This window comes from Lepidochelys olivacea (assembly GCF_965140295.1).
Source record: "Lepidochelys olivacea isolate rLepOli2 genome assembly, chromosome: 10".
In the NCBI taxonomy this organism is placed as follows: domain Eukaryota; kingdom Metazoa; phylum Chordata; order Testudines; family Cheloniidae; genus Lepidochelys; species Lepidochelys olivacea.
Window position 1 is genome coordinate 78844476 of NC_140420.1, and position 11392 is coordinate 78855867.

Below are 11392 nucleotides of genomic sequence, written 5' to 3' on the forward strand. Positions count from 1 at the left end.
CGCACCGTTAAACACTAGAATACCAAATTTATTAAATATTTTTGGATGTTTTCCTACATTTTCAAATATAGCGATTTCAATTACAACACAGAATACAAAGTGCACAGTGCTCACTTTATATTATTTTTTATTATAAATATTTGCACTGTAAAAATGATAAATAGTATTTTTCAGTTCACCTCATACAAGTACTATAGTGCAATCTTACAAATGTAGGGGTTTGCTACATAACAGTGTAAAACTTTAGCGCCTACAAGTCCAATCAGTCCTACTTCTTGTTCAGCCAATTGCTAAGAGAAACAAGTTTGTTTACATTTACGGGAGATAATGCTGCCCACTTCTTAATTACAAAGTCACCTGAAAGTGAAAACAGGCATTCGTATGGCACTGTTGTAGCTGGCGTCACAAGACATTTAAGTGCCAGATGCGCTAAAGATTCATATTCCTCTTCGTGCTTCGGCCACCATTCCGGAGGACGTTTCCATGCTGATGGCACTCCTTAAAAAAAAAAAAAAAAAAAATGCATAATTAAATTTGTGACTGACCTCCGTGGGGGAGAATTGTATGTCCTCTGCTCTGTTTTACCCGCATTCTGCCATATATTTCATATTATAGCAGTCTCAGATGATGACCCAGCATGTTGTTCATTTTAAGAACACTTTCACTGCAAATTTGACAAAATGCAAAGACGGTGCCAGTGTGAAATTTCTAAAGATAGCTGCAGCACTCGACCGAAGGTTTAAGGACCTGAAGTGCCTTCCAAAATCTGAGAGGGATGAGGTGTGGCGCATGCTTTCAGAAGTCTTAAAAGAAGAGCAACACTCCGATGTGGAAACTACAGAACCCGAACCACCAAAAAAGAAAATCAACCTTCTTCTGGTAACATCTGACTCAGATGATGAAAATGAGCATGCGCCGGTCCACACTGCTTTGGATTGTTATCGAGCAGAACCCATCATCAGCATGGGCACGTCTGATGGAATGGTGGTTGAAGCATCAAGGGACATATGAATCCTTAGCACATCAGTCATGTAAATACCTTGCAACACTGGCTACAACAGTGCCATGCAAACGCCTCGTCTCACTTTCAGGTGACATTGTAAATAAGAAGCAGGCAGCATTATCTTCTGCAAATGTAAACAAACTTGTTTGTCTGAGCAATTGGCAGAACAAGAAGTAGGACTGATTGGACTTGTAGGCTCTAAAGTTTTATATTGTTGTATTTTTGAATGCAGTTATTTTTGTACATAATTCTACATTTGTAAGTTCAACTTTCATAAGAAAGAGACTGCACTACAGTACTTGTATTAGGTGAATTGAAAAATGCTCTCTTATTTTTTACAGTGAAAATATTTGTAATCAATAAGTATAAGGTGAGCGCTGTACACTTTGTAGTCTGTGTTGTAATTGAAGTTGATATATTTGAAAATGTAGAAAACATCCAAAAATATTTAAATGAATGCTATTCTATTATTCTTTAACAGCACAATTAATTTTTTTAATCCCTCAACAGCCCTAATTTTAAGACTTGATAAATGTTGGGCTCTTTATTCACCTTCTGGTTTTTGAGCCTTTACAATTCACTTTTTCAAGCTTTTTTCTGCAACCACAAGGGCGACACACTTACTTTTCAAAAACAAAAGCAGAGAGTGGTACATACTCACATGACCCTGGGAGCTGGAGCTTTCAGGCAAACACCAGGTAGCACAAGAGCCGTGATGAAATCTTGGGAGCTGGCAACACTTCCTCTTTCTACAAGATGCATCAAGTCCAGGGGTGGCCCTAGCCATTTTGCTGGCTAGGGGGGAAATCTTTTTCAGCTCTCGGGCCTCCCTACCCCACCCCCAGTGGCCCAGGACTTGGGAGCAGAGAATAAACCAAAAGAGCTGAGTGGTGTTGCTGAGTGGAATTTGGTGCCTAGAGCAATCACCTTGTTCTCCAGCCCTTAGAGCCAGCCCTGCTCAAGTCCATTGCCCCTGAGTATTTTAGAGGTAGAGATTCCCCCATGTCTCCCACTAACCAGATCTTCCACAGTGTGACAGACCCAGACCAGTAGGATACAGGAGTCTGGTAGAAGACAAATATATTGGCCACTGGATGAACAGCTTCCTGTTCCCTGAGTGACCAGAGAAGGGGCTGCCCTAGAGCAATCAGGAACCTGCCAGAAGCAATTAAGACAAGCAAGGTAATCAAGACACCTGGAGCCAATTAAGAACTTTCTAGATTCAATTATGGCAGGCAGGCAAATCAGGACACCTGGTTTAAAAAGTCCCTCCTATGGGTTAGCAGGGGGACGTGCCAGGAGTGAGAAGGTGTACTGCTGGTGGACTGAAGTGGTTAAGCATGATCAGGCTTCAGGAGGCAGATCCTGCAGTGAGGATAAAGAAGGTGCTGGGGAAAGGCCCTGAGAAAGTAGCCCATGAAGTTGTAGCCATCACGCAGCTGATATGGGGAACATTGTGGACAGCTGCTATCCACAGGGCCTGGGGCTGGACGCTGGTGTAGAGGGTGGGCCCAGGTTCTTCCCCCCCCAACTCCTGACTGGACACAAGAGGAGTTGACCTGGTCTGTGAGAAACACCAGAAGGAAAGGTCTAAATTGGAAAAGGATCTGCCCTGTCCCTGACCCACTAGGTGGGACACAGAGACTGCGGGGATTATTCTCTGTTTCCCCCATGCTGGCCAGTGATGAGATTAGCTGAATGGACAGCAGGTTTGAGCCACTAGCAAGAGTAGCCAGACTGAGGGCTGCTGTGAATCTCTGAGGCGAGCAAATCCGCCAATAAGTACAGGACCCACCAAGGCAGAGGAGGAACTTTGTCACAATGGACTATGAGAACAGAGACTTTGAGGGCATGAGTCTCCTTCATGTACACTGGTTTTATACCACAGTAGCTCCATTGAACGTAGTTACTCCTGATTTACACTAGTGAGTTGAGAATCAGCCCCTGAAACTCAGTTTCTACTGTTCTGGGGGATGATCTGGGCCACAGTTGACATAATAAAAAAGAAGTTCAGGGCAAGGACTTGTTCTTCTCTTTGTCAAGTGCTATGCAAAGTTACAGGGCTACCTAAACATCAGCGTCTCCTGAGCAGTTAAGTATATACATGTACATTGTTTTTGCACCAGCCATTTTATGATCATGGAGCCATATTCTGCACTCATCAAGACCGGTGTAAATCAGCTGGAGTTTTCTGGGCTTTCACCCTGGAGTGGGTTTGCCATTTTATGGAACGTCTCAAAGAGAGTCTCATTTTATTGGTCAGGATTTTAACTAAGTTTAAGAGCCCCAGTTCTGAGAGATGAGAATTGACCTGACACCCTCCCCTTTCTGGAAAAAGGCAGCACAATTTGCTATCCCCTTCGTTCTGCCTGGAATCAGCACGGGCTGGAATACCAGAGAATAGCTGGTAATCTTCGCTGGTTGCAGGATTTCAGCAAAAGGTTTCTATTGCTGCTGGAGTGGACAGAGCAGCAGGCCAGGACACAGGCAACTTGAGGTCTGGTCCTGACTCTGCTACTGCTTTTTCTGGGTGACCTTGGATAAGTCACTTCTCTTCCTGTGCCTCAGTTTTCCCCTCTGGGATAATGATTCTGGACCTACTTTGTAAAGCCCTTTGAGATCTGTGGATGAACAGTGCTAGGTATTTTTGTTTAAAAGGGAGTAATATTTATTTGTCTGCTGTACCTCCACGGCAGCATGCTCCCACGCCTGCCAAGTGCTCTCCACAGGTCTGGGGATCCCTGAATGGCAGTAGGTATGTGGGCAAAGGAGCTGTGTTATTGGGTTGGGGGAAATCCTCCTGCCCCAGGACTGCATGGGGGGTGAGGCAGAAGAGTAATGCTGCCAGATGCTGCATTGCTTCTTCCCACAGATCCCCCTCAGCAGAGAGGACCCCTGTCTCAGGGAGGATCCTCAGGTCAGCTGTGGACAGAGGAGACCAGCAGGGACTGAGGTAAGGAAGTTTGGGAACAGAAACATGACTTGTTCTAAGGAGGACACCCCCCCACCCCTCCTTGACAGAGCTATGAGGGGGAGTCTGGGTCTTCCCTCAGGCTGCAGCTCTCTGTCACCTCCCCCGGACTCAGTGCTAGAACATTTAACCTGGCCATTTAATGGCATCTCTGCCAAAGGGATTAGCTTCCATCTCCAGAATCTTTCTGAAGAGCAGGACCTGAGCCAGCTCCCCTGCTGGTGCCAATGGGCCTTGCTCTCTCCCAGTCAATGAGCCAAGTCTATAGACACTGGGGATCTAGCCTACTCACTTGCTTTCCCTTGTGCGGCAGAGGGTTTCCTTTCAGTCAGTGCAGCGTGCGATGAGCAAATGGCACATCTGACAGGAAGAGGTACTTCGAGCACAACGATGGAGGTGGGTTGTCAGCCGTTCTGCCCTGCCTGAGGAATATGTCCTTAAATCAGTGGTGGCCAGGGGTCTCCCAAGCCCTGCACTAGCTCAGCCAGGGGAAGGGAACAGATTCCAGAGGGGAACGACAACCACAGCCCTTCCCATTCCTTGCTTCCCTTTGTCTTGACAACTGCCCTCGTTACCACAGGAATTACAGGCACAAAGGCCCCCAGAGGATTAGAAGACACTAGCCCTAAAACTTTATGGAGCCCATATTCAGGAATGGAGCTCAAAGACACTCCTGCATGGCAATGCGGTCAGATGACTGCTCCTGAGGTCTCTGAGGCACAGGGAGGGCCCGGTGGGGCTCTCCACTGGAAATCGCTTTCTCTAATAGAAATCCTTTGTTTACGGCCCTAATAGTGGCTGTTAAGGACCAGCCTATGCCATTTCATTACCGACATAAATGAATGGTGGCTGGTGCCATTGTGCCTTGCTGTGCATAAGCCGGGTGATTCCACATGGCAGTTAGGTTGCTGAGCTGAGGCGGAGCGATATATCCTCAATTAATTGAAAACAACTGTGCCAATGATCCAGCAGTTTTGCTATCAGTGGAAATGAGTGTGCGGCGTCAGCACTAATGACGCCTTAGAGAAAATAAAGGAGCATGACTGTACATCCCATGCAAATGAGATGAACCAGGCAATCCAAAGAAATATCCTTCTGGCCTCTACATTGTAGTCCCCTCTCCGCCCCCTTGCATTAGCATCTCAGTGAAAAGAGATGATGCTTTAATGCCGATGGTCATCAAAGGCAGTTACACCAACCCCACCATGCAAGTGCATGGAGACTGACCAACCTGATCTGACTGAGATCAAAATAGCTTGGCTGGGTGGGATTTTTCTATTTTTTATTGCTGTAAGTAAACAGTGACGGTATATCAGAATGGTCCCCAAAAGCCCATGGTCAGCTCTGTGTACAGGGCCTGATTTCAAAGTCTGTTGAAGTCAATGGAACTAGTATCAGGGTAAAAGTTTCAAAAGTGCCTAATGCCCAGATTGTCAAAGATATTTAGGTTTGTAATTCTCATGTATTTCCCTTAGAGGATCTGGGCCTAAGTGATTTAGGAGTCCAAGCCCCATTTTCAAAAAGTGACTTGGGCATTTAGGAGACTAAATCCCATGACTTAGGTCTCTAAGTCACTTCAGTGCTTTAGAAAAATTTTCCATATTGTCTTCAGAGGGCTTTGGCTCAGGCCCAATCCCCATTCACCCCAGGGGTCTGATACTGTGAGGTGCTGCGTGCCCTCAACTTTGATTGGAGTAATAGGCGGCATACTGTAGGAGTTGCTCATAGCCATGCAGGACTGGGGCTCACATGGAGAGATGATGCATGTTCGGGAGTCTGGATTCTAGTCCTGGCTCTGACATAGACTTACTGTTGGCCCCTGTGCAAGTCATTTAACCTGGGTGGGCCTCAGTTTCTCCTCTCCCCCTCCTCCCCGACCCCCCCCCCCGCCTTCTGTAAAATGAGAATAATAGCTCATGGGGATAAATTTTAGTCAATGTTTGTAAAGTGGTTGGAGCGTCTTGGCGGGTTGGTGCTGTGGAAGTTCAAAATATGTTCAGGTTCAATGCCGATTGGGTGTGCCATGCAATGGGCCCAGACCCATGTCAGGGAAGGCACTTTATAAAATCGTTGTTAATAATAAATATTAATGCTTCCCTAGATCATTGAACATATTGGGGTCAGCTCCCCAGTGGGAGTAAATCGATGTAGCTCTATTGACTTCAGTGGACCGACAACGAGCTGAAGATCTGGCTCATCCAGTCCAAAGGGCACTCAACCATCCTGCCACAGTGGTACGCAATCTGGCGTGCAGAGGGAGCTGCTGGAAGGTAGATGCCAATTGACCCAAAGGAAAGTCTTATATTGTCGTATTGATATTATTCTTACAAATGCAATAAAATTAAAATAAACACAGATGTATTCATTGTTTGCTAAATCAGTCAATCAACCTTCAATACATTAATTGTATTGGTAGTAAACTGAGTTCTTGCCAATTTATGCTTGTCATTTTCACATCAAGAAAATATTACAATCAGATCTCATAGTTTATGCAGAAAATGTCAACCTGTCACTGCGTGAACAATGTAGCAGATTTGGCTTTTGTGTTCCTATTAATACATTAGGTATTATTATAATGGAGTATTACAAAGTATGTGCATGGGAGATCAGATGTACTCTATGCTCCTGAGGCTCACGATTTGAGAGCTGCCATTCCTGAAGAAGTCAAACTTCCTCGGCGCTCTTGGTTTCCTTGCCCCGGCAGAAGTCCCCTTCAGAATCAATTGCCTGTACCAGGTGACCCAGGAAACACTCTTCTGGATGGAAACACTGGGGATGCAATGTCCCGTGAGTGGCTAGTGTGGTGTCTGAATAAGCCCAGAGTGTGTCTGCTTGGGTCAGCACCCACAGAGGAAGGGGCAGTTCTGGGAACTGGCAATAGGGGATGAGTATCTGAGAGTTTGGTGACGAGATTTTTTTTTTTTCAGTTATACTGGTATAGATAAATAACTATGGTTATACTAGTATAACTCTCTGTGTGGGCACTCCTATTCCAGAATAAGAGTGACATTTCTCACTGCTTGCCAAGCGACATAAGCTGAATTGGAAAAAGGGGGAATTGGAATAAGGGTGTCCACATCAGAGGGTTAGACCAGTATAAATATAGGGGATTAAATTCACCCCTTACCTTGTACCAGTCTAACTTTCCTGTGTAGACGAACACTTACGCTAGGTTGGGAGTTCCAATTCAAGCCATCTTTTGGCAGTTCAGTGGTCTTCTTTACAGGTGTATTCACTTTGGAACAGTGCTTAGTGGACAAGGACCAAAATCTATATAGGAAAGTTATAACAGTATACAGTCAGGTGTGAATTTTAAGCACTAGAGTTACACTGGTATCATCACCGTGTGGACATTCATAATCTGGTATAAGGAGGCCTTTTTTCCAATTCAGTTTATGTAGCTTTGGAAGAGTTTAAGCTAAACCAAAAAAGCCACTTATTCTAGAATAAGAATGACCACAGGGGTGTTACACTGACATAACTATAGTGGTTTAATGATACAGCTGAAAAAATTCCCCCTGTAAACAAACCCTCAGAAAACCAGTCCTATATCTGGCATTAATTTGCACCTTTGTTGATGAGCGGCGTCTTGTCACTGTTTAAGTTCCTCGTTGCCCTTCGCGCAGCCCCAGGTGCTAAGCTGGATGGCGCCAACATATCCTTTTCCTTGGAATCCAGTCCCTGGCCACCACAGCTCTGCCCTCTCCTCATTTAAGTCCCTTCACAGAAACCACGTCTCCAAGGACGCTCCTCCACGCTGTTACGTTCAGTTGTCGATTTACTAGCTACGGAACAATTCTTCCTCTGCAAAAAGAACAAAGAACCTGGGCAACGTTCAAGCGGTGAGACTTCACCTCTGAGGCCACCACACCACCACCTTGTTTTCGCCCTTCATCTCTCTCCAGAAGCCCGTCTCCATGTAATGGCCTCCTGCTGTTCTCATCGTTCGGACCCTTGGCACGGGACTATTTTCACCCACTTTTGTACAACGCCCTGGGCATCTGTGTTGCCAAGACCGTGCATTGGGGGAGCATGCGGGGGTCACACCTCCCCAGTTTGCTGCTTGGCTTGTACTGAGCATGCTCAGTAACACTGCTGAAGCTGGTTGCCCTCACACTGCCCCCCCCCCCCCACACACGATTGGCAGGCATGGGTCGGCTTTGTATAATGCTGTCTCAGCAACCAACAGTAACTTTCTGCTGGAGCAGGAGAAACTCAGCAAAACCCCCTCCCCCCCCCAATCCCATAATCTGCCATCATGGGCTACAAACAATACCACTTTCCCTCAGAATTTGCTTGGAACGTTGCTGACAGGACCATATTGCCCTACAGCCAATTGAATCCCATGATATCACTTGCCAGAGAGCTGAGCTGAGTAATTCATTGCATAGTACAGCTACTGAATTACATAATACCTCATTGCAGGTTAGCCCCATGCCTGTAATACTATTGTTGGCTGTACTGTAGCAAAGAGCATCTGGGGGTAATAAAAGATAGTGATGAGAATGAAATACAAACTAATGACTCATTCAGATCCTGGCCTTTTTGAAGGCCCAGCTCCGTTATGACAAATTAGTGCAGATGTGCAGATGGGGAAGTAAGGGGAGCTGCTAACCCTCTGAGTGCAAGAATAAAAAAGAAGTCCCAGGCCAGCCTTTCCCTTCTATTAATGCAGACAGAATGAGATCCAGCAGAGTCCTGGCTGACTACGGGAAAAGGGGAAGCTCCCTTCTCTGGCAAAGACTGCATTTCAGGGTTGCTTCTTTCCAACCAGAGTGGCTAGTCGAATTTTGGGGCCCTTGGGATGTTCAAATTGGGAGTAAAAATTGCTATTTCTCTGATGCTGTTTTGTTTATTTACAAACCAGGTACAAAGTCCTGGGTCTCTGAACACTGGTGGAACCAAAAACTAAAGGAGCAGCTGCCTAGCTTGCAGCCCCAAGCCCCTTTAGCCAACAGACCCCAAAACACTCTCTCTAGCTTTTTCCAGCATTATACTGTGCTCACACAGCCCTCCGCTTAGCTTTCTTGCCTCTGCCCCCTCCCTGTTCTTGCCTGTCCTCAGTGTGTGTGTGCGCTCTCACACATCCACATCCACCTGGCCACAATGGCCAGTGGCACCCGCTGCCAGTTTCTGGGGACTCTATTTGCCTTTGTTTTAGGTGGGGCCCCTTCACTGTTTCTTACAATGATCTTAAATGGAAGACTCGCTCCCACATCAGTTTGAACATGGTTTTAACTCAACCCTGTTAAAACAGGCCATTTTATCATTTAATTATGTTACCTGTTGTCATGGCAAACTCCTCTGTTAGTTCATGTGCAATCGATGTGCGATGAATAGATTTCAGTTGTAGATATACGTATAGCAATAAGCAGGACAGGAGTATAACAGTAGTAACTAGTTAGGTGTGATAAGTGTGTATCAGGTATGTAAGTAATGTGATGCCTATAGGCTGAGGCCTGTAAGATCTCAGCTTGGTCATAGTAGGCTTCAGGGTTTTTGACATACATAGGTGACCCAGGAGTAGAATCATAGAATATCAGGGTTGGAAGGGACCTCAGGAGGTATCTAGTCCAACCCTCTGCTCAAAGCAGGACCAATCCCCAGTTTTCACCCCAGATCCCTAAATGGCCTCCTCAAGGATTGAACTCACAATCCTCGATTTAGCAGGCCAATGCTCAAACCACTGAGGGTTACATGGGGAGGGATAGCTATGTCAGTCAAGTTACAAGATTATTGTAAAGAACACGATAACAGGTGATGTTCCAAGAAAATATACTGCACAGTGTACTTGTCTAGACCACACAAGGCACCTGATTGTAACGTCACAGAAAGGTCTGCTCTTACCGCGGGTTACCATGGGAACATGTTTACATAAATGTTTATAAGAATAAGGGGAACTAAGAGGACAACCTATAAAAACAGGGCTCCCCAAAATTGATGAGGTGTGCAAGTACAGATAAGGAAAAGGAAGTTTGCACCTTCATGCATATGCATAAGGTGGTAGGCGTGGTCATAACAACAAGATAAAAAAAGGTTCCTGAAATAGATAGGGTGGGAAGACTCCAGCAGGAACTACCCCCTCCATCAGTGACCACCTGTTGAGAGATCCACCAGACTCTACAACATCTCTGGCAAAGAGAGTATGAACACAGCAGTAGCTATGGCATGGGCTTTCTCGGGGTTTGTGCATGTGGTTGTCACCTTAATCATCTGCTTTGTAAAATTTATAATACAAACAAGACTTCTGTCCTGTCACTGTGTTTGTGGTGACTGTCCTCGGTCTCCGTGTGTTCCTAGAGCATCCCAAGCGAAGAGAATCGTACAGGGTAACTTTCACCCTGTTGATCTGAAAACTGTAGTACCATGGGAGCTGAGCTCTCTCCCTAGGGACACAATAGTTTATCACAGAACTATCCAAGCTATTTCAAATAAAGGCTGCAATCCAGAACAAGGTTTCACTCAGCGCATAACAGTCGACAAAGGAGGACACAAGGCAGTTAAATGGTATGAATTGCTCTGTAGCCACGTGTCTAGTGGTTAGGTCAGGGAACTCAGAAACCAGTCTCTTGGATTCTGTTTCTAGCTCTGCTACTTGCCTAGCTGGCAAGTTCAGAGGCTTGACTTACGGCTGGTCTATACTTGAAACTTTGATCGACCCAGTTATGTTGCTCAGGGGTGAGAAAAATCCAGCCCCTGTGCGACATAGTTAAGCCAACCTAAGCCCCTGTGTAGACAGCTCTTGGTCGACGGAAGGTCAACTAGCTACCCCGCCTTGGAGAGATGGGTTTACCATACTAACGGGAGAACCCCTTTCTGCGGCTGCAGCAAGTGGCTGCACTGATGTGCTACCGGGCTGCAGTTGGAGCTGGGCCACTCTCACATGCTAAGTGTGGACATAGCCTGAGCGTTGAGCAAGTACCTGGATTCCCAGCATGTTTCTGGGTGCCCGGTGTTAATGCTGACGTGCCCAGCCACGTGCATCTCAGAGACAAACCCTTTCACCCAGGAGTTGAGGTGAGCTGGGCTGCATGAGCTGCTGGTCCCAGCATGGGAGTGTTGGCAAGGCTGGTGGGCAGGACACTGTCTGTCACAGGCCCCTGACTGTCACCCTTGGTCTAATACGCTGAGTTTTTTGACCTTCTGGCATTGTTGCAACTGCCTCTCACTTCACTCCAGCTTGTTGTGAATTGGGAGAGTTGCACTGGGAGGGATCCTTTATGGTGGGATGGGAAGCTCGCTCTCTCTCAATTTTGACACACTGCTGGATGAGGTGATTATTGCCAGAGAGTTTAATTCTTTATCGTACTATACAGGTGCATTGTATAAATTAAAACTATAAACATGAGTCGGGGCCTATTGGGGTCTGAACCCTCCATAGTCACATCTATACGTAACTGTATTGCAAAAGCAGCAAA

General features: G+C 46.1%; 1 protein-coding gene across 1 annotated transcript in view; it reads right to left on the minus strand.

The window, feature by feature from the left end:
• Nucleotides 1-368: 368 nt before the first annotated feature.
• IGDCC4 (immunoglobulin superfamily DCC subclass member 4) overlaps nucleotides 369-11392 on the minus strand; it is a 198101-nt gene continuing 187077 nt past the window's right edge. Inside the window, exon 20 of the mRNA XM_084641365.1 lies at nucleotides 369-498. Within this exon, the coding sequence (XP_084497491.1) occupies nucleotides 430-498 (69 nt within the window). The 3' untranslated portion in view covers nucleotides 369-429. The remainder of the gene's footprint in view (nucleotides 499-11392) is intronic.